The 23,835-nt window shown below is 45.0% G+C and overlaps 1 protein-coding gene across 2 annotated transcripts in view; it reads right to left on the reverse strand.

The window, feature by feature from the left end:
* Positions 1-3,055: 3,055 nt before the first annotated feature.
* The window catches only part of LOC310849153 (CTTNBP2 N-terminal-like protein), a 33,577-nt gene continuing 12,797 nt past the window's right edge, over positions 3,056-23,835 (reverse strand). For both annotated transcript variants that reach the window (XM_083749189.1, XM_083749190.1), the window contains exons 3-5: positions 10,090-10,320; positions 8,700-8,807; positions 3,056-7,580 (exon numbers count right to left, since the gene is read on the reverse strand). In XM_083749189.1, the coding sequence (XP_083605315.1) occupies positions 6,162-7,580; positions 8,700-8,807; positions 10,090-10,320 (1,758 nt within the window). In that variant the 3' untranslated portion in view covers positions 3,056-6,161. The remainder of the gene's footprint in view (positions 7,581-8,699; positions 8,808-10,089; positions 10,321-23,835) is intronic.

The raw sequence follows: 23,835 nt of genomic DNA on the forward strand, positions 1-23,835 counted from the left end.
CCATGCTCAGTTTTTGTTATCACAGCCTAATGCAAATCAGGGCTCCAAAAATGAAAGATGAGTAACTGTGGTACTTGCCATGCTTATGGTCCATAGCCTTGCATGTCGATGGTGTGAAGAGCAACCTCTCTTCTCCGCATCGAGGTATCCTCACCTTAGCTAGGCCACCCATTTGGATTTTACCCTGGAATCCCCCCTCCCAAAGTATCCTCTGCAGCAGGTCGCTCTGCTGTTTCCTAACCACGAATTGTGCACCACAACATTCCTGTACTCCCATGTGTTTTAGCACTTGAGAGCAAGCAGTACCACAGCTGCTCCTGGCGAGACCCAGTGTATCCTAGCATTTCCAGGATGCACCTCTGGGTGAAGTGGGATTTTTTCACATTGCAGCCTTTTTTCACATTGCTAAGATTAAGATGCCTGGGAAGGTGGAGGTGACAAAAGAACTGGAAGATAAATAATCCCAAAGGGCAGGTAGGAAGCGGGATGCTCCTCCAGATGTTGACATCACCTTTGAGGAACCACATCCCTGCCAGAAGGGTGGAAGTTTCCCAAGGCAGTCTGAACGTACACACCGGGGCTGAAGAACAAGTTGAATTTGGCTCAAGTTCTCAATTCAGGACAAAGCTGGTGTTGGCACAAGCGTGAACACCATTGGCAGTGTTTCTTGGGAGAACTGGAATTCCTTACATTGATTTTATTTTTATATACCATTTTTTCCGCTCTATAGGACGCACTTTTTCCCCTCTAAAAATTAAGGGGAAATGTGTGTGCGTCCTATGGAGCGAATGCAGGCTCCTTGGCTTCAGCGATAGCAACACGAAGCCTCCGAAGCGCAGAGGAAGCGCTCCCTCCGCACTCCGGAGGCTACATGTTGCTTTCGCTGAAGCCTGGAGAGTGAGAGGGGTCAGTGCGCACCAACCCCTCTCGCTCTCCAGGCTTCAGGGATAGCTGCCTGAAGCCTCCGGAGTGCAGCGCGAGGTCCCACTGCGCTCCAAAGGCTTCAGCCACGCACCTGCCTGGAAGCCGGAGGAGGAACAGAAGGGTCTCCTGTTCTCCAGCTTCGCTTGAAGGGGCGCTGCACAGAGAGGGAGAACTGCGCAGCGCCCCTTCAGCGACGCGCCTGCCCTGGCTTCTGCCTTACCCGTGCGCAGCCTCTTTGGGCAGGTGTAGCCTTCATCCCACTGCCCTGAAGAGGCTTGGTGCAGTTATCCCAGAAGCCAGAACAGCCACACAGTATCCCAGAAGCCAGATAGGTGTAAATTGTACTAGTTTAAGAAAAACACAGATAATCTAGATGGAGAATGTTAAATGCAAGAGTCTTAATATCCCTTCGTTTTAGAAGTTGCAACGATATGTTATCTACCACAGTTGTCATTGTTTAACTTCTAACACCAGGTGGCGCAAGCGAGTTATTTTTGCACTCTCTTCCAATGAGAAATTATAGAGCCAGAGATTTGTTGCACAAATCAAGACTCCCAATCAGCCAATAAAGAGTAATTGCAAGAGGAAGGAATAAGGAAACCACAACTGGTTTTGAGACTTTGTGACTAGTCTCAAGGCCATACAGGGATCTGAACCCAGGTGGCACTCTAACCACATTGCACCATTAAAACACAAATTCAAGGTCTAAGAGTGAAGCTTGGAATTTCTTGTGTTGTAGTCGGCTAACTTTTTCTCAGAGCAGACCCACTGAACCTACATTAGACATGGCCATTAATTTTAATGCATGTACTCTGAATAAAGGTAATTTTATACTGTACAACCTTAACTTGTCCCATCATTCAACATATATGTAAAAAAAACCATCAGTTCAAATCACCCCCAACTCTGGCTCAGGAGGACAGAGGAGCTGCACATTTCAGTGAAAGGAAAAACAGCTTTGGACAAGGCTTGGCCCCCTCTCCTTATCAGTGCAAAAAAGCACCAGTACATGAATTCAGCTGCTAAAGATGCTCTGTTTGAGTCTCTTCCCATAAATGGAAAGCAGGTGTGCAGAGCTGCTCTGAGGCTCTCAGGAGTCATTGCCCAAGAAATGGACAGGGTTAAGCAGATTTCCACCACGCAGATTAATACCTTCAACAATCTGAGCACAGCATGTTAGAAAAAGTGGCAGGTGGAACTTAACAGGATTTTGATCGTGTAAATGATGTTTTTCAGCATTCCTGCCTAGGGAGAGGACTTTGCCTTATGCAGCAGAGTCCACCTCCTCTCCCAGAAGGGGAGGGAGAAGCTGGTTACCTGCAGAAGTGTGATCTGCAAAACTGGTGCACATGCACCACTATTATTGGTATTTATTAGTTTGCTATACTACCCTTCATCCGATTGTAGGGCAGTAGCCAAGTGTCCCTTTCCCCTGCAAAGTCCTGGGACTTGAACTCCACAGTTGTGCATAGATTCTGGTGTCATGGGTTGCTCCCGCAGATAAACCAAAGTAGCAGATAAAGGTAAAGGGACCACTGACCATTAGGTCCAGTCGTGACCGACTCTGGGTTTGTGGCTCTCATCTCGCTTTACTGGCTGAGGGAGCCGGCGTACAGCTTCCGGGTCATGTGGCCAGCAGGACTAAGCCGCTTCTGGAGAACCAGAGCAGCGCACGGAAACGCCGTTTACCTTCCCGCTGGAGCGGTACCTATTTATCTTCTTGCACTTTGATGTGCTTTCGAACTGCTAGGTTGGCAGGAGCTGAGACCAAGCAACGGGAGCTCACCCCATCGCGGGGATTCAAACCGCCGACCTTCTGATCGGCAAGTCCTGGGCTCTGTAGTTTAACCACCCCCACCCCCCAGTGAATAAGTATTTCCCCAGTCTAGGAAGGGCACTGGTTCATTGTGGCCATGATGCAAGGAGATGCTTTAGAAATGAAGGGCTGGGAATTCAAAGGTGGCTGGAGAGCCACACCATCATGTTCTGCAATGCTTTGTGTGCTATTGGCACACTGCCTAAAAGCTGAAGAATAAAGGCTGAAGTGCCCCAAAGCTTCATGAATGTTCAGCGAAAACATCCAAGGATACAAGCTGCACGGCGTACTTTCAAAACACGTTCTTGTACAATATTCACATCATAAAAATAAAAACCTTTATTGATAGTATGAACGTTTAAGGTTTAATGCTGCCAGCTATAAAAATGGTAAAAAGACTTCTGCTTCAGACATTTGACTTTACAAATATACAGATGTTAATGACAATTAATACTAGATTATGCAGTCTGAACTTCATTAAATTCCCATTAGCCAGTGACAAACCTCTCTAGCAACACACGATTCAGAGAAGATTAAACATTATATTCCCATACACACAAGTCTATAGAGAACTTAAAAGACTAACCCTAGAAATCTCACTGGATTAGCTGGAACCATTTTAATAGTTGTGCTTTGTTTAATCTCAGAAGATAGGCTACTAGCAAAAATACATCTTTCCTCTTGCATTCTCCCTTCCTATAATCCATTGTTGAATACAGTACTCAGTGCATTTCCTAATAAAATTATTGTATATAAATCTCTATCATATTGTAAAGAAAGGATACAAGTTAGTGTAAACACAAGGGAATATTTAAAGGGCTGCTACAAAACCCTCCTGTTTTAAGATTAGAAGAGACGCTGGAAAGAAACCATTCACCCCATTTTCAGCTGCACAGCCCACATCCAGACACCCAGAAAAGCACAAGCGAGCTGTTCTGTGCGCTTGTCAGATTGGTTTCCTATCAGCCTGCAAGAAACCGGCAATTACAATTGACCAGAAAAATGGGAATCGCGGCACACGGGTCAAAATTTAAGAGGGATATGATCATGTGGCAGGACTCCTATGTCCTCATATGCCTGAGAGCCTGCCCTCAGAAATAACAGTCAATTGGCCAAAATGCTTCCAACAGAGCAATAGACCAACTTGCAAGACCAGAGAGTGGCATTTTGAAGCAGCACCAATATATTTTTTTAATAAAAAGTATTCAAGAGCTTTGGTCCAGTGAAGGAATAGGACAACCTTCTCCCCCCTGCCAAGGGCTGCATTCCCTCAAGAGGAAACTGACGGAGGGCCGTGGGGGCTAGACGCAGGGTTGGACAGGGCCAGAACTGCAGGTCCTCAGCACACCCCATGCTCTTACTCTCGCCCCAGATTGGAGAGTGAACATTTAAGTGTGAGATGGCTGTCAAAGAAAACAGTAACTGTCGCTCCCCTCAAAACACACAGAAACGCCCCTTTGGAAAGTGCTTTTCTCTTCCTGCCGACAGAAGGTACAAATGGGGCAGGATCTGCACCTGCAAAGCTCCCCCTGGTCAGGTGGGGTGCGTATCCAAGGCGGAGGCTGTAAGGAGCAGAAAGAGGAGAGCCACACGCATCTCGCAATATGACACCTGCTGGTCCTCGTGTAAAAACAGCAACATTATATTACAATTTAAAAATGTTTATTTGTGCAGATTGATTCTGGGGGAAATGGCAAAATGTGTTAAGGTCAGTGTATTCGGAAGCTTGACCACACACTCCTGCAATATCTCAGGGCCAAGCAGCTTGGCACCATTTCTGCCAGACACATGGCTTGCGAGGATCAGAGGCGTAAGACATGTACAGCACAGGGAGCTTCTTCATTAGAACAAAGACTTCTTCAGTCCTGTATCTGCCCCATGTCACTAACCATCTTTACTAGGGGAAAAGTTCTCAGACGTAGGGGATATAAAGCTTAAGAACAGCTTCTTCATGGGTTGAATCCAACGCCGTGCCGCTGTTTAAGTGGGACACACTTCACTCTTCCCCTTACCCCACCCCACTGCCCTCCATGCACTCTCAAAATCTGGAGAGTTTGCAGCCCTTCGGGAGAAATTCTGGGGATGGAGGGAAGAGAGAAAGGTCAGTTCCTAGTGTGCAAGCGGTGTTGGATTTCGCCCCGTAAGTGTAGTTCCTCATTCTCTTTTTCTTTTTTGAGATATGAAGAATTTCAAAGATACCATCAAACCAAGATTAAATGAGTTGTGTGCACAACCTGAAGACTCCCCTCTTTTCCCACATATATATGCATCTCTACGTGAAACATAATAATAATGATTTGGTTTCCACAGCGCTGCCAGGGAGGTTGGGCTGCCTTCTCTCAGCAAGCGCCCCTTAGGCAGCAGGACTGATGTCAGCTCGACATACAGGATTACTGCGGCATGAGCACGTTTTAAGTTATTGCTTTGGTTCGTCTAGGATGGATCCCTATCCTTCCAATGCAAAAACCTGTATAGAATTGACTAACCATTTCTCATTTCAAGTAACGTTAAAGATCTTTATCAAATAACAAGATCCCGCTCTCAGAAGTTCTACACACACACACACACATACAACAGTAGACTATGTGAAGAATATTAAAAGCTAGCTTTCAAGATTTAATCTCGCCTATTTTATCTCTGCGCAAGAGAAAAATGCAAGGAATGGATACTTGACTGGGAAAAAAGAAAACCAAAACAAACTGGCACCCTGATTGTTTAAAGCTCCAAAGTGTTTTTAAAGAAAGGTTATGTCGTCAGAAAGGCCTGGGTTGCCTAAAGCTCAGCAACAGGGGCCAAAGTGCTCCTGACCCAGCAGCTACATGGACTGACTTGGTTCACAGCAGGGAAACAACTGACTGACTCTAGCGGTCACCTTTGGAACATTCCCTTTCTGTAGTGTCCTGCGAACTGGAAAGGATTAAGAACAGTGTTGATTTCAACATTCATGATTCAGAGAGGAAACTGCTTTCTGCAGTTGGACGATCCGTTCTGGGATTTGCAGAGAATCACATTCATATCTGCAGGCTTAAGCTCAGGCACTTCTTAGAAAATGTCTGTCTGGAATGGAAGTTTGCATGGAGTGTTGGGTTTTTTTCTGCATAATTTAAAAATGAGTGTTCCGTCATCATAGTCCGCTGGTCCGCTCCCAGCGTCAGGAATCCACCGCATCTCTCCGTCTCTTTTTCTCTCTCTGTTTGATGTGCCTGCTGCTATGAGAGACCTTGAGGCTCTAGTGTTTAAGGAAGGTCTGTACACAAGTCGTGCTATTTTCTACACGCTATAAAATAAAAGGGAAAGGACACTAAGTGTGTTATACAAACAGATTTTTGTTACTACCCAAATAATAAATAACATGGAGTGGCTAAGACAGTGTTTCAGCTCTAGGAATTGCAAACGCTCGGATTGCAGCTCGTTCTGGAGACTAGCTGTTGGCTGGCAGTAAGATCTCAATTTCCTTCCCATTGGCCACCACAGCATTGATTGAGTAGCTGCTCACCAAGTCTGCAGGGGAACCCAGAGAAGGTGCCTGAGAGGAGGTCTTCGTCGGCGGAGTGTGGCTGGCTGGAGAAGGAGCCAGCCCAGGTTTCTTTGGAGGAATCGGCGGAGGGTTCCCTCTTTCTGCTCTGGGTATGGTTGGCGATTTAATGCCAGGCGACAGTGGGCTCAGCGGGCTGGAGACTTTGCCTGGGCTCGACTCGCTTTTGGGGCTCATGGCACTGGCGAGGGTCCGGTAGTCTGTGCCAAAGGGGGAGCTGTTGGGCGAGACGGGCTTGATGGGACCCTGCTGGCTGGTGAACCTGGAGAGGACCTGAGTGACGGTGTTGCGGGCAAGCTGCTTGGCGGCCGAGTTGTCAACGAGGGTGGGCGACAGGTCCCTGGACGGAGGGCTTTGGAGACCGCTCGACGGGTGGTCCTGGTCAGCTTGGGACTGGAATTTGTGGCGAGCCGCGTGGAAGCGCTGGTTGATGCCCACCTGGTAAGAAGACTGGTAGCTGGGGCTGCTGGCCGAGGCTCCAACCAAGCGCTTAGTCATCACTGGGGAGGAGCACGGGGAGGATGTCAGCGAGGAAGAGGCGGTGTTGCTCGGAGACAAGGAGATGCCACTGGAAGGCAGCGGCGGGATGGATGGGGAAAGAGACTCTGTCCTCACCGGGGAGCTGCTGTTTTCGGTGGGACCCTCAGGAGTGGACCCGGCAGGCTTGCTCTTCTCCAGATTCTCCACGCTCGCTTGTGCATCAACCTCACAGTGCCCATTTGCCTTGGCATAAGAGTGGGGGGCCGTGGCAGCGACAGGCGACAGGGCATGTGCCAGTTTGATGGTGCTTCCCTGGCTCTCCTTCAAAGGGCTTTCTGTCTGGCAAGCGACGGACCGACATGGGTCTTCTGTGACGGTCGCAATGGACACCTTAGAGACACTTGGAGGGTTCTCGGCTTTGCAGGAAGCCTCCAGCTCCTTGAGGGTCTGCTTCAGCTGCTCCACTTCTTCCTTCAGGGCCTTGGTGCGGTTCTCCTCCCGGTTCAGCTTGGCTCTCAGCTGCTCCCGCTCGATGTCGAACTCGGAGAGCTGCTTCTCGACCTGGGCCTCCATCTGCAAGCCCCTCTTCTTCTTGGCCGCCAGCTCCTCCTCCAGCTGGCTCACTTTGCTCCTCTCCTTCTCCAGCTTCCCGCTCAGCTCCCCCAGCTTCTGGCCCTCCTCCGCAGCCTTGGCGGCGGCTTTCTTGCACTCCAGCACCAGCATGGAGGAGAGCTGCTTGTGATGGGCGTGCTCCTCCTCCAGCTGACTCGAGAGCTTCTTCTGCTCCCTTTCAAACTTCTTCACCTGGGACTTCTCAAATTCCAGCTGGAAGGGAAGAGAAAGACGCTTAGGGGGAGGAGGGGACCATCTTTGGCTTCTCAAACACTCCCCACAAACAGAAAGACCCTCAATGTCAGTTGTGTCAGTTATGAGGGGAGAACGAGTGCAAGAAAAACAAAGGTCTTTCTTGTGAAAATCCTGCCCTCCCAGGCTGACAGGTGTCTAAATCAACAGAAGATGATTTAGACACCTGTATTATAATAATAATAAATAATAATAATAATTTATTTAATAATTTATTATTTATATCCCGCCCATCTGGCTGGGTTTCCCCATCCACTCTAGGCGGCTTCCAACAAAACGCTAAAATACAATGACCTATTAAACATTAAAAGCTTCTCTAAACAGGGCTGCCTTCAGATGTCTTCTAAAAGTCTGGTAGTTGTTGTTCTCTTTCACATCTGGTGGGAGGGAGTTCCACAGGGCGGGTGCCACCACCAAGAAGGACCGAGTACGTTTCTGAGCACAATTCAAAGTATTGGTGTTGACCTTTAAAGCCCTAAACGGCCTTGGCCCAGTATACATGAAGGAGCGTCTCCACCCCCATTGTTCTGCTTGGACACTGAGGTCCAGCTCCGAGGGCCTTCTAGTGGTTAATAATTTATTATTTATACCCTGCCCAGGGAACCAGGCAGAGGGCCTTCTCGGTAGTGGCACCCACCTTGTGGAACGCCCTCCCATCAGATGTCAAAGAGATAAACAACTACCTGACATTCAGAAGACATCTGAAGGTAGCCCTGTTCAGGGAAGTTTTTAATGTGTGATATTTTAATGTATTTTTGAAATTTGTTGGAAGCCACCCAGAGTGGCTGGGGAAACCCAGCCAGATGGGTGGGGTACAAATAGTAAATTATTATTATTATTACATCTCTTTGCTTCTTTATGTGTTCCTACAAAGACCAAAACCGACTGTCCTCTGCAACGGAGCAAAAACTCTCCCTCTAGTAAGTCTCCTTCCATGTTTGCAGGGGGAGATCCAACTCTCGGAGACAGAAATACTGGTGCTGGCTGCTGGTCTCCTCACCCACGCAAAGCAAGTTCTCTGTGTTAAACAGCAATTAATCACTCCTCCCTGAACGCTGAGTAAGGAGTGAGAGGGCATACCTGCTGGGTGAGCCGCTCTCGCTCCTTTTCCAGCATGTACGTGACATCATCCCCTTCAGCAGTATCTTGGGCGTGCCTCTGCCTCTCTTCCTCCAGATCCAAGATTACCTTTCAAAAGAGAAAAGAACACCATCCATCACCTTGAAAGACAGCAATAATTACAAGTGTATCCAGACGTGCAGGCCGGGTCCCTTTCTGCCGAAAGCAAAAATGAAAGCTCTAATGAAGGCATGCAGAACCCCTGACCTTTACTTACATGTAAGGGCCCTGAGAAACTACACTAGTTAATTGGAGTGAGGGGTTGTTGAAGAAATTTTAAAACAGGGATGCAGAAAAGGGGAGGTAAGGGGAAGTCTGGGAAGTAAGGTTTATGAAAAAGAGGTTTTGAAATTATACATGTTTATATGTTTTGTTTGTTTATGTATTGTGTGTTGTTTTGTTTTTAATTTGTGTTGGAAAATCAATAAAAAATTATTTTTTAAAAAAAGAGAAACTACACTATCAACCCACCCCCGTCCATTTTCGGCAGCTTTCAAGGTTTGTCCTCTTTCGGCTTGTGAAAGAAATGACAAAAGCATGCACAAAGAACAGCAACAGACACACACACATAGTGACGCTTGGTTGAAATAATTTGCTGAACAATTCTGAAAACCTGAATCAGTTATATGAATTTGAGCCCAGCAGAAGAAAACCTAAACAAATGGACAAAAACAGACGCTCAGAAGAATGAAAGTCTTCTGGATGCTGATTGGGTCATAAATGAAATTTGTAAAATTTATTGTTTTGTTGTCTGTTAATTTAGAGAGACAACTGTTTCAGTCACTAGCAGCACAAAGCCAGGGAGAGAAAAGGGGGAATCTTGTAGCACCTCACACAATTCTACCTCAAGTGCTTTAAAACCTGATTTGAGCAACATTTGGTAACAGCTGGGAGCTGGAGATTGTTTCCAGCTCATTCCAAGAGAATCATGGTGCATGAAAGAGCTTTGACCGCTAGAGTTGGTCAGTTGTTCCCCTGCTCTGAACCAAGTCAGTGTGGCTGAGGGAGCCTTTGGCCCAGAGGCCTGAGCTTCTCCACCCCTGAGCGAGATCATCTTTAATCAATTCTGAGACATTCCCTGTGGTTCCAAGAGCAGCATCAGTAATAAAAATCACAGTAATTTGTGTTTTATTATCTGAAGAGTGCTAGTTAGAGGCATCATATAGAGAATGTTAGCCCTGCAACGTAATTTTACTGAACGTAAGCAACATTTGAGACCCAGAAATGTGCCAAACAGCAATGAAAACGTCACATCAAATTATAAAAGTGGTCCAATATGTAATGTTAACCTGCTAAGCAGTATCTTTCTTTCTTTTTTCCCCTTCCCTCCCTCCCACCTCATGAAACCCACCTTTCGATGCCTGCTCTCTGCAGCTGCGAGTTGGGACAACATTTTTTCCTGCATATTCTTGCAGTGTTTCATCACAACCTTCAGGATGGACAAGGGATTGGCACAAACGGGCTGCTTATCGCCATGGTTCTCTTCCTTCAGCGCCTCAAAATCCCTCTGAAGAGCCATCAGCGGATCACTGATGTTGAATTTTCCATAGCGCTCTTCAATGAAAGCATCTCGGCGCTGGGCCTGAAACACATTATCAAGTTTTTCATGTTGTTAGCTACCAAAGAAAAGGAAAAAGAGAACCCTCAAGATAAAATCCTCATGGAAACAGGAATCATGAAAGGCTGGTCTGAGTAAAAGACCAGCATAATGACCAGCTGAGATGCACAAATGGGGGACAAAGGAGACATTCTAGAGGCCCCGACAAACAATAGGGGGACTTTAACCCCCCAAAAGAGAGTCACTTATGACAACATTGCAAAGCTTATGGTAGTTATCACAGGAGCCAACTCCTAGAGGCCGAGGGGTCTTCGCCCCCCCCCAATTTTTGAGCCCCCCGCCAAGTTAATGGACATTATTATTCAAATGGTGTGCATGCACTGCGTCATGTGATCGATTATGTGGTGCGGGGATCACCTGCCCCACTCAATATTTTATTCAAGTTGGCACCCTGGTAGTTATTGCTTATAACAACAACATATTTTTATGAGTACAGTGGTACCTCGGGTTATGTACGCTTCAGGTTACAGACTCCGCTAACCCAGAAATATTACCTCGGGTTAAGAACTCTGCTTCAGGATGAGAACAGAAATTTTGCTTCTGCGGCACGGCGGCAGCAGGAGGCCCCATTAGCTAAAGTGGTGCTTCAGGTTAAGAACAGTTTCAGGTTAAGAACGGACCTCCGGAACGAGTTAAGTACTTAACCAGAGGTACCACTGTAATTTCACAGGTGTAATGTACCACCTATACATCATTTTCATCATATTTTCTTTCAAGGCATTACAAACTGTAAATTTTATTCTTTCTTTCCACAACCTCTCCCTTTAAGCTGTATGTTATATCCAAAATCTGGTCAACCTTCCTAATTTGGGTGCACTGAATGTACCATATGATTTCCAAATTGTCTTTGGCCTTTGTGTTCATTAGTACTTCAAGATGCTTTGTTCCATAGTCTCCCATCACACCTCTTGGGTAAAGTTAGTACAGTGGTACCTCGGGTTACATGCGCTTCAGGTTACAGACTCCGCTAGCCCAGAAATAGTCCCTCGGGTTAAGAACTTTGCTTCAGGATGAGAACAGAAATCGTGCTCCAGCGGAATGAATTAAGTACTTAACCCGAGGTACCACTGTAGGTGGTTCCTTCTATTTGGACAGACTGAATGGGTCCGAAGAGGGGAGGGAAGCTGTAAATGACCACCAGGGACTGCCAACCCTCTGAGCTTTCCCCTTTAGTGCAGAGGCAGGATCAGGGCCCCAGTCAGTAGGGCTTGCTGTTGGAGAATGGCTGGGAGGCAAGCCTGCAGTCAGACAAGGCCTGCTATTCCTCCTCCCTGCTGTGTGGCCCTGATACAACAGATAAGGACCAGTTACGGACTCATTGTTAAAACTGTGTTTATGAAAGATAATCTTACTCGGCTACAAGAAGAAGGGGAGAAGCACAACTGTTGAAAACTAGGCTTCAGAGTTCCTTTGGTGCTGGCATTAACCTTTTTTTAAAGCACTGTGTCTGGGTCCATCTGAGAAACCACAGTGCACAGGGGCTCTTGCCTCAGAACACAATGTTATGTGTGATACTGAAATTAATACCTTATTACAAGCCACAAAGGAGAATAGAAACCTGATCAGTATCCTTCCCTCCAGCCATGATTTGCACCATCATTAACTGCAGCTATCAATTTACACCATCACTTTTCCCAGCAGGAAACCGTTTGCAGGAAAAGGAAGCCCAGCTTCCAAATGCAGAGGTCTGTGGTTGTTTTAATTACTGTCAAAAAAAGAAATTCCCAAGATCAGCACAAAGGAACCCTTTCAACCGAAGAACCAAGGGTCATACACATCCCTACGCCCCCTTTGTGTTAGCTTACGATGACTGATGAACACATCAAGGCTGGACAGCCTGCTTCCTCTTCCATTGTTGGCAACCCTGGGCAAACAGATTACAAATGCACAGAGGGATCTATTTATAAACTACAATGTAGTAAAGCGGACTTGATAATGGGTCACAAAAGAGTCCAGGATTTGCTTTAGATCTGGGCATTTGAAAGGGATTAAATTTCTCCAAGCAGTGGGGTTCAGCAATTTTACAAACAAGAGTGGCTGGGGGAACCCCGCCAGATGGGCAGGATATAAAGAAATTATTATTATTATTATTATTATTATTAGTTAGGCGGTATCTCCTGTTGCGATGTAAGAAGGCATCACTTTTCGTTCTGCCCTGCATTTGCCACTTGCAGCACTGTTTCCATTCCACTACAATGCGCCTTCCACCCAAAATTGCATTATTTGTCTCACTGTCCACTGTGGTGAATTCTGTAACTTAATTCACATTTAGTAATGATGCAAATTACACTGTCACCACAGTTTTCTACCCAGGTCATATCAATGCAATGCAAATGAAGGGTAGGACCATGATCAACTATGTATTTCAGTGGACTGAATGCAACAACAATGAATCTTATTCACTGGGTTGATTTCCCTTCTACATATGGGACGAATAAATGAACAGCAATTTCTGCTCCTATTTCCATTTCTCTGTCTTTCCTACTCTTCTCCCCTAATTTCTCCCAAACACTCACAACCGGCAGGAGTAGACAACAGGAAGCTGCAGGGCAGGGATTTTATGGTAATGACAAATATATTGTCTTTTAGAAATCAAACCTCCCTTGGAAACTCATCAGACCGCTCCTCCATGCAGGAACTCAAACAGAGCTGTTGGCAGTCCTGACTTCTGTGTGACCTGTTTTCTTGTGCATTTCCTTTTCAAATTGCTCCTGAACCCTGCCTCTCACTTTAGAGATTCTGGAGTTAGTCTGCAGGAAAAGTTAAGCGCCATGGCTGGCATAACTGGGGGGAAGTGGACTGAAACTTTTTGGAGAGAGGCTGGGAGGTGACTTTGACCCCCACCTGAAACCCTGGAGAGCACTACCAGTCAGAGTAGACATTACTAGGCTAGACGGATCAGTGATCTAACTTGGTATATAAGACAGCTTTTTACGTTCTGCTCCTGCTATCTGATGGCACAACAAAAGACTGCCACTTACATAAAGGTTTCTTGACTTGGCAAGGCATATTTGACAGGTCAGTCTTTGCTCTCTCGACTCCATATGCAAAACAATTATAGACTGGGGGCGGGATTGTCTTTTACGTCACTTTGCTCAACAATATCACCCCACTGGCATTGTATGTTCTGGCTCAAAGCTGCTTCGTACATTTACTGGTACACATCAGACAGTTCCACCTCTGGCATTTTAGCTGTAGTGGATCCGTCAAGAATGTGCTAAAACAAAACAGTGAAGCAGCCCTCCATCTGAAGGCTAATGGAAAATTTTTGCTCTCCTGGCTGTTCTGGGAAATCCATCCCAGAGTCTCCTTCCTTATTCAAGGCACATAAAAGCTCTCGGCGCACAAAACAAGTCCCAGTTTACCAACTGAATCACATGTTCTGAACCACAGACACCACCACTGTCCCACTCTGGGATGTGAACACTGATACCCATTTAGAACTACTGAGCAGAGAACAACAAGGCATTTCATGAATCGCTTCTACAACTGGAGAGGAAAAACACCCCAGGAAATTTAAGAAGCGGAATGGTGCTAGCCTAATCTCAGTCCACACAAATACGAAATGAAAGAGCAGCGCCGCTTCACTTAACGACTGTTCAGTAAATGTAATGCCAGTCTGGAGAGCGAGACTGCTGATCTACCACATATTCATCGCTGTGAGGATTGAAGCATGCAGAAGAGTAATCCCACAGAGAATCCGAGATTAATTTATACAAAAGCAGCAAAGTAATTCTCTCCTGTTACTATTTGTCTCTTCAAAATCTGTTCTTAACTAGCTTAAGAAGAGCACCAAACCGGTATGGTTTGCATACTCCCAACGCAGCTTATAATGTCATTTCAAATAAACCTGACCTGATTAAGTTTTGACTACAGTAAACCTAATGAGATGGGGCAAAGCTATTCAGAAAAGAAAGGCTCTCCAAAGGTAAGCTTCTGGGAGCCAGAAAAACCAGAGACTGTATTCTGTTCAAAACTTCTAGTCACTTACACAAGGTAGATGCTTTAAAGGTTTTTAAAGGACACAGCTACTGTGAATGCCCATGTTTCTCATGGTGTACTGTACAGAGGCTCTCCCCCTGATTGGTAAAAGCCTGATCAAGTACAGAGGTTATTTGCATTAGAAAAAGAATTCACAAACAGCATTTATGGCAGGGAAACGAAAACATTTGGAAATAGTCATGTTTTCCCAGCTGTTTAGGATTACTGTAAACATCAAAAAGGAAATAGGAAAAAGAACAGTAAACAAAAATACTGAAATATATACAGGGGCTGAAATTAAAAGTACACCAAGGTAACAACAACAAAATTACAGGTAGATTTCTGAATGACTCAGTGACTCCAACAAGGGGTAGTATTATTTACTTGCTTTCAGGTAAGAAGGCACAACAATTCTCAAAATTGAAGGGTAAATGTTTAACAACCTGGTCATCAAGGCCTCTTGAGAATGTAAATCAGTCTTTCATCCTTTCTAGGTGGGAGTTAGCAAAGACCTCCTGCAAAGAAAATTCCCCAGATGGTTTCAGATCCACTTCTGAAAGGTCAGTAATCTTGAGACACATTTTCTTAAGAAAACAGGGCACTTCTGAGAAGTACTAGAGCCCCAGAAGAGGTTGCATATCCAGATACATGTGAAGAGAATTAGAGAAGAACTGGAGCAGGAATGAAACGTTTTTCTTCTACCACCAAATAGCAAGAGCAGCTCCTTTAAGCAAAACTATTCCTAATGTTTATTGTTCACAAAGCACCTTGGGGTTCATGTGGTTAAAAAAATGTAGGCTTTCTTGACAGAGCAATCTTGTCTCCTGCAAGCCTAACAAGGGAGCTGTGCTGTGCTTGCACACGCACTAGACATCTGGGGATCTTTATGAACACAAACACATGGTTAAGCCATACCAAATTAAGTACAGTAGCCCTTTCAGCATCAATAAAGACTTTAATTTTAAACAGTAGCCCTATAAAGCAATAGCTCTGCTGAGTCTGTTAAACAACATACAGCTGTCAAAACCAGCAAGCTAACCATTTGTATTATAGAAGGCAATTATGTCCTTTCTACAATCTGTAACATATTGTTTCAGGAGCTGTTTCACAGAATGAGCCACTGTTGGGCAGAAATGATTCAGGGATGCCCCAAGATACATGTTTATTGTCATAAAATGTGTACACCACTAGACTGAGGTTTATTTACAATAAAGATGAAACTATAAAATTATCACTTAGAAAATTAACAACAATAATTTAAGACTTTCGAAAAGTTAAAACAACAATAGACAAAAGCAGATTAAAACTTGCATCAACTTTCTGAACATCTGGGTAGGATCTGGTCTGAAGGCCCATGAAGCCTACAGCCTGGATTCCATGATTGTCTAAAAGGTGGGGTAGAAATGTAATATATCATAAATACATATTGGCTGAAATTTTGAAGAAATTATGAGAATTCCCAACTTGTAAGCATTTTGGACAGGCACTAAGGATATGGTTCCCCCCGCTATATATTTTCAATATAGCTGTGTTTTCTTATAAGTCCTGCAAGCAATCTCAAAAGTCAAAGACACAAATATAGGCTTATGAATAGCCATTGTCTCAGAGCCAGTAGAAAGTCAAAATTACTGTGTGTGTATGTTCATTTTTAACTTTGTCTAGAATTGAAAGAACAACTGTTGACAATGAAAAGCTATTTAATTCACGGGTAGCCTTGTTTTGTTTTGGGTTTTTTTTTTAAAAAAGAAAGCATAGAATTCTATAAGACTAGGAAGATCTTCACCCTTCTGAAATATTGACGTAATTTGTTCAGGAGGACAAATCCTTACAGCCTGGTGAGATTAGGAAAACAGGAAAGAGACCGAATCATGAGATGTGAACTTATTTGATAAGGTATTATTATTCTTTTCATAAAGAATAAGCATGCACATTTTGATCCAACAGTCACTTGCCGGATTTCTTATTTAACATGGAACTATGCACACAAGGCAACCAGTTTGTCCAAATTTGGATGACACAGCAAGTGGCAGTTAATCTAAAACTGGAACAAAAGATTTCCAATTCCTTGCAGCCATGCTGGGAAGCAAGCTTTGTTCCGTATCTATGAGAGTAATAGATCATTCTTGGTTTGCTTGAAAAAGAAATACTTCTAACTCTAATGTTCTCAAGACCAGAGGGTGTGGGGACACCCTGTTTCGCATGAGGTGGCGAAACACCTCTGGAAGTAACTGGAAGTAACACCTCTGGAAGTAACACCTCTGGAAGTAACCTCTGGTCTGTAACTTGTGGGTGCTCCTGGAGCCAACACTGTCACTGGAAGCCACAGTGGCCAGGTGTGCCTTTTTCCAGCTATGGCTGGTTCACCAGCTATGTCCCCTTTTTGACAGAGAAGACTTTGGTACTCCATGTTCAGGTAACGTCCAGACTGGATTATTGCAATGGGCTGTACATGAGGTTGCCCTTGAAGACTACCTCTGAAACTTCAGCTGGCCCAAAATGCCACAACCAGATTACTGACTGGGATTCCTTTTAGAACTCACATAATACCTGCTTTAAAACAGTTCCATGGGCTACAAGTTCATGTCTGGGTCCAATTCAAGTGCTCACATTAATGTTTAAAAGGTCTCAAATATTTGAAAGACAGTCAACTTCCCTACAGACCCTTTTGGATCTTAAAGTCAACAGATCTCTTTAGAAGCTTGGAATGGTGCCAGTGGTCCTGGAGAGGGTGTTCTCTGTGGTGGCCCGTAAAGGTAAAGGTATAGGGACCCCTGACCATTAGGGGTCCGGGTCATGTGGCCAGCATGACTAAGCCGCTTCTGGCGAACCAGAGCAGCGCACGGAAACACCGTTTACCTTCCCGCCGGAGCGGTACCTATTGATCTACTTGCACTTTGACGTGCTTTCGAACTGCTAGGTTGGCAGGAGCAGGAACCGGGCAACGAGAACTCACCCCGTCGCGGGGATTCGAACCGCCAACCTTCTGATCGGCAAGTCCTAGGCTCTGTGGTTTAACCCACAGCACCACCCACATCCCTGTGGTGGCCCTTAGGTTATGCAATTCTGCGCCTACAGAGATTCACCTGGCACCTCCATTATAGTTTTTGTCGTATGAAGGTGCATCCTTGTTTAGGCCCCCTGCATCAGCTCTAATGCTCTTTGTCCCCACTGAGGGAGAGAAGACTTGCTTTATTATTACCATATTTTTTGCTCTATAAGACTCACTTTTTCCCTTCTAAAAAGTAAGGGGGGATGTGTGTGCGTCTTATGGAGCGAATGCAGGCTGTGCAGCTATCCCAGAAGCCAGAACAGCAAGAGGCTATCCCAGAAGCTAGATCCCTCTTGCTGTTCTGGCTTCTGAGATTCAGAATATTTTTTTTCTTGTTTTCCTCCTCCAAAAACTAGGTGCGTCTTGTGGTCTGGTACGTCTTATAGAGCAAAAAATACAGTATATTTCTGTCCTGCCTTCCCTCCAAGGAGCTCAGCATGTCTCTCCCCTCCCGCAGCCCCTTTATCCTCACAACAACTCCTATGAGGTAGGTTAAGCTGCAAGACTATGACTGGCCCAAGATCATTCTCAAAGCTTCATGGCTCAGGGAGGATTTGAACCCTGGTTACCCAGGTCCTAGGTTCAGCACTCTAACCACTACACCACACTGATGAAGGCTGTGGGCACATGGCAGCTGGAGTAATGAGCAGAGGAAATGGGAAAGATGCCACTGATTACAGGCCAGTATGGAATTAAGAGGCGCTCAATGCATGAAGCAAGGTACACTTTGAAAAGAAGAAACGGGGTTGAGGATTTTTGCGCTTCTGTGGGAGAAATGCTTAGCGCTGACTTTTTCTTCTTCTTTTGTATTCCTTGGTTCTTTCTTTACAAAGGGCTTAACCAACTGATTCCTCCTGACCTGCAATACATCCCACAATTAGCATTTTTGAAGCAAAGAAATAGAGCTCTACTATCCACATTTATTTTCCCATTTTAACATCAAACAAGCAAGCTACTTAAACTCCTGGCTTCACTGTAGGATTAAACCACACAATTCTCAAGCGGCTTTCATTTATACAGAACGGCCTCTTCTAGAAAACAGAAAATGGCATCTTCTTTAAATAGCTCACCATGCAATCTTGAAGTTTCCCCCCTAGAGACAGATGTTTGAAAATAAATACAGGCTGAGGTCATAAACAGAGGGTAGGAAGAAAATGAGAACAGACTAAGGCAAGAAAGTAATCTATCAGCCAGAAACATGATAAAAGACTGAACCTCTTATCTCTAGTCCACAGAAGCTCTAGATCCCAGTGATGCTCTGTATAAAAAGGCTTTAAGAAGTTACCAGTGTACACTATTAAAACAAAATACAGCACACAAGGTTTATTTGGCTAATCGCATTAAAATCTCAGTCCAGTGGACAAAGCCTGATCTATCGACTTGATATTAAACAACGAGCAAGATACTTTGTCTACACTTTTTCCTTGTCTGCAGAATGAAAATTTGCACCCAGTGCCTTTAGACCACCATGAACTCAGTATATTTTTTAAATATTTCATACGGAGATTTTCCAAGTTGTACTACAGGTCTTCTCTGGACATTTGAGTCCTAAGACAAATTCGAAGCCGTTACAATTCATCTTCTCCTGTAACCCATTGCCCCAAGTTCTATGATAGCCGATTATGGCTTCCTCTTTGATCCATGATAAAGAAGCTGCTTGAGACTTTGTCTGAAACAGAAGCTTCAGAGTCCCCACCCCACCCTTTTGGAACCCTAGCTGGAGGACAGTTAAGCTTGCTTCCCCACTCCCATGGGACTGTGGTTTACATAACTAAAAAGAACAACTGCATTCAAATATCTGATTTGACCCACACCATGCCGGAGTGAAAGGAAGGTATAGCGGGAGGAGGGTATTCATGCAGCATTTCCCTTCTTCAGTGTTCAGCATAAAGGTAAAGGGACCCCTGACCATTAGGTCCAGTCGTGGCAGACTCTGGGGTTGTGGCGCTCATCTCGCTTTATTGGCCAAGGGAGCCGGCGTACAGCTTCCGGGTCATGTGGCCAGCATGACTAAGCCGCTTCTGGCGAACCAGAGCAGCGCACGGAAACACCGTTTACCTTCCAGCTGGAGAAGTACCGATTTATCTACTTGAACTTTTGACATACTTTCAAACTGCTAGGTTGGCAGGAGCAGGGACCGAGCAACAGGAGCTCACCCCGTTGCGGGGATTCAAACCGCCGACCTTCTGATCGGCAAGTCCTAGGCTCTGTGGTTTAACCCACAGCGCCACCCGCAGTGAAGTAAAACAGCACTCCCCACCCCTGCGGCTTCTTGTTTGTGCCCAAGGTTTCAAAGAACAGGAGGCAGTCAATGGCAACCACAAATAATGGCTGGTTATCAGCCAATCCAAAATCTGCAGATCTATGATTAGTCCAGTTGCGTTTGAGTTTCAAAGCCATACTTGTTCACATTTCAGCATTCTCTGGTTTTCTTTATAGTATTTTTCTACTAGTTGAAAATGAGTAAATGCTATAGACCTCCGTAAATGATTTTAAAATTAACACCCCTTGCTGAAGAACCCAACTATTTTTACACCCACACCCATGTGCCATCTTCTGCTGTTCAATTGTCCTGTTCAGGAATCAGCATCTTAATACTGTCCCCCCATTTTGTGATAAATGGCTCCAATCATAGTAACAGTGACTTTGGGTTGTAGCCAATGAATTCAACCCATTAGTATAAGGATTTCTGCTTGCACAACAGGCGCTTCCCCTTCCTCTCCCCTTCCAAATCCGTTCTGGGATTCCCCCAACCTGCCAGAGCAGATTGAGAGGGGCATGTGGGAATCCAGTCTAGGGCAACACCCAGCCCAGCTTTCTATGTTCCTGTTTAACACATTTATATCCCTCCTTTCCTCATAAACCCCCTCAAAGCAGACGGTCTTCCTGTTACACAATTAAGATTGCTACTCAAGGTTGAAAGTCTAGTGTTACACCCTTCAATTTTCCTCTTTCCTATACAATCAGTAAAAACCTCAGTTATCCTTGCGTGTACCATTTCAATTATTGCCCCCCTCCCTATCCTTGCAGCTTTCAAATACAGGCAACTTGTATGTCTTGCAAGAGACAGTTCGTTTCTTTGTATAACTTTCATTATTCAGAGAAACACTAATTAAATTCATGTGGAAAGAAACGTGCAATGATGCAGGAGTTCAATCACAAAGATGAAGTAAGACCTAGCAGCTTTCCCCCAAATGAGCTTCAATCCATCAAAGCAATTACTCAAACTACTGCAGCATTTGTACACTCAAGAAAGCCACTTGCCCTGCTTTACTGCTCAAGCTGTTCTGTGGCATACACAAGTTAGTGCAGGTGGGCAAACCCTTTTGTTCTTAGATGACATTGATGCATAGCCATAAACATAAGCTGGCACAAAATGCTCGGTCCGTAATTCTAAACTGTTTGAATCATGATTATTTCGTCTGTAAAGACGCATCAGCAATTTAATAAGAATAACACCCTCAGCAGACATTTTTCGGGGTGTGCTGAGGGCTGCACCTATAAAGTGGGTGGGAAATTCTACTTGTTCAAATGTTCTTTCACAGGCACTGTTAGATATACAGTACACCATGGTTATCAGTAACTAGAAGTACTGTAAAACCGTAAGAAGAGCCTGCTGGATCCTGTTCTCAGAGTGACCAACCAAATACCTATGGGAAGCGTGATAGCCAGTGTGGTGTAGTGGTTGAGAGCGGTAGTCTCATAATCTGGTGAACCGGGTTCGATTCCCTGCTCCTCCACATGCAGCTGCTGGGTGACCTTGGGCCAGTCACACTTCTCTGAAGTCTCTCAGCCCCACTCACCTCACAGAGTGTTTGTTGTGGGGGAAGAAGGGAAAGGAGAATGTGAGCCGCTTTGAGACTCCTTAGGGTAGTGATAAAGCGGGATATCAAATCCAAATCCAAACTCCTCCTCCCGTGGTTACCATCAGCTGCCATTCAGAAGCATGCTACTTCAGATAGTGAAGATTGTAGCCCAGGCATCCCCAAACTTGGCCCTCCAGATGTTTTTCTGACGACAGTTCCCGTCATCCCTGACCAATGGTCCTGTTAGCTACAGATGATGGGAGTTGTAGTCCAAAAACATCTGGAGGGCCGAGTATGGGGATGCCTGTCATAGCCATCAGGGTTAGTAGCCATCGATAGCCTTATCCTACATTAATTTGTCTAATCCCATTTGAAGGCCATTCAGTGATTCAAATCAGGGGATAACGTTTTTGGCTCAGTGGGCCAGATCTTTATCTACCCCACTTGAGTGAGCCAACCTTGGCAGGAGGGAAGGACCATCTCCTGTCAGCTGATTGACAGGGGGTTGGTCCTTCCAGGAGGGGTCAACAAAACTCCCTGCATATCAGCTGACGTGCAAGGTGTTCAGTTCTGCTTTCTGCAGCCATCTGATTACAGATATCAGATATGGGGCAGGTAGGTGTGGTTTAGGGAATAACTATAGTAACCTCCTGACTAACCTAGGTCCATGGCTGGCTATATGTAGCATCCTCAGTCAAAAGAAAGACCTAGAATCATAGAATCCTAGAGTTGGAAGAGACCACAAGGGCCATCGAGTCCAACCCCCTGCCAAGCAGGAAACACCATCAGAGCACTCCTGACATATGGTTGTCAAGCCTCTGCTTAAAGACCTCCAAAGAAGGAGACTCCACCACACTCCTTGGCAGCAAATTCCACTGTCGATCAGCTCTTACTGTCAGGAAGTTCTTCCTAATGTTTAGGTGGAATCTTCTTTCTTGTAGTTTGGCTCCATTGCTCCGTGTCCGCTTCTCTGGAGCAGCAGAAAACAACCTTTCTCCCTCCTCTATGTGACATCCTTTTATATATTTGAACATGGCTATCATATCACCCCTTCACCTCCTCTTCTCCAGGCTAAACATGCCCAGCTCCCTTAGCCGTTCCTCATAAGGCGTCGTTTCCATCGTTACCTGTTTGAGAGTTTGTCACACATATAATTTTTAGGCATTTTTGCCATCATGAGAGTTTCTGGCCTTGCCTGGGTAAGTCCTCCTGACACACAGCTCTATTCATCCAACGTATTGTGGGAGATATTCTTAGGATGTGCACGGTGAAGCTTATTTCCCTCCAAATGAAATTAGTCCAGAAACAGAGATAAAATTCACTGTAACAAATAGCTACAAAGGGAACGATTATTAATGATTACCAACATATACACTCAGAAAGAGAGACTATGGAAAGTAACCACATTTCTTATTTTGTAGCTTCGGATACAATTTAGACACGTCGTGTCTTGGTCACGTTTCTAGTAGCTATCTAGAGCTCCAGACACCGCACTCAGAAAATCTTAAAATCAAGACCCTGAAATAGCTACTTGTCACATGTGTACCACAGAAATGCTCATTTAATTACACTCCCCAGCTACACTGTCATTGCCATTCCTTCTCATAGGCTACCTCAGGGTACAGGCACACCTTTAAAACAAGACTTCAGAGGAAAGGCTCTAAGCTGTCTGATAAAAATCAGCAAAGCAAATACCAGAGCTATAGCTGTCTTTGCACATGTTCACTTAATGTGGTAAGTTAACATCCAAGAATACTTTTTCTCATGGAAATAAAAAGGGGCAACCTCTCAGGTATACAGGAGGTACAGCTCTTTAAAAGAACTTTAACATAACTTTCCCCCAATCAAGCATGGTATATTTCTTACACAATGAAATGAAGCTTGAAGGTCTTTGGGTACCATTCACCACATTAATACCACTACAGGTCTTTGCTTTTAGAGGACATAGATCTAAGATGGTTTTATCTAACAGGCATATTCAGACCAAAAATCACATCCATGCCATACATTTGAAGCACATGGCTTCCCCCCAAGAGTCCTGGGAACTGTAGATTATACCTCACAAAGCTACAATTCCCAGCACCCTTAACAAATCACTAAAGCATGAATCACTGCACCAGGCTATCCCTGTCTGAGAACAGCTGTAGTCCACATACCAAATGTACTCGAGCCTCAAGTGACAAAGATGGATCCAGGAGAGTTGCCAAACTGCAAACGTATTCTTTCAGAGGAAGAACAATGCCATTAAGAACAGAGAAATTGTCAATTTCTGCAGCACAACCACTTACTAACTGTACCACTGTCTTCCCAGGGTTCAAGCTCAGTTTTTTAGCCCTCATCCATTCCACAACTAGATCCAAACAATGTTCCAGACCATACTCAGCTTCTCCTGACTCAGATGTTATGGAGAAATAGAGCTGTGTTGTATTCAGCATACTGAAGATGATTTTCCTCAAAATTCCTAATGACTGCTCCCAACAGCTTCATATAGATGCTAACCAGCACTTGCGACAGGGTTATAACCTGTGGCTCACCACAGCACAGGGACTGTGGGACTGAGATACAGTCTCCCCATGCTATTCTCTGGACACAGCCCTGGAGATGGATTGGAAACACTGTAAAACTGTGACCCCAGCACTCACC

This window comes from Podarcis gaigeae, assembly GCF_964106915.1.
Source record: "Podarcis gaigeae genome assembly, chromosome: 7".
NCBI classification, from domain to species: domain Eukaryota; kingdom Metazoa; phylum Chordata; class Lepidosauria; order Squamata; family Lacertidae; genus Podarcis; species Podarcis gaigeae.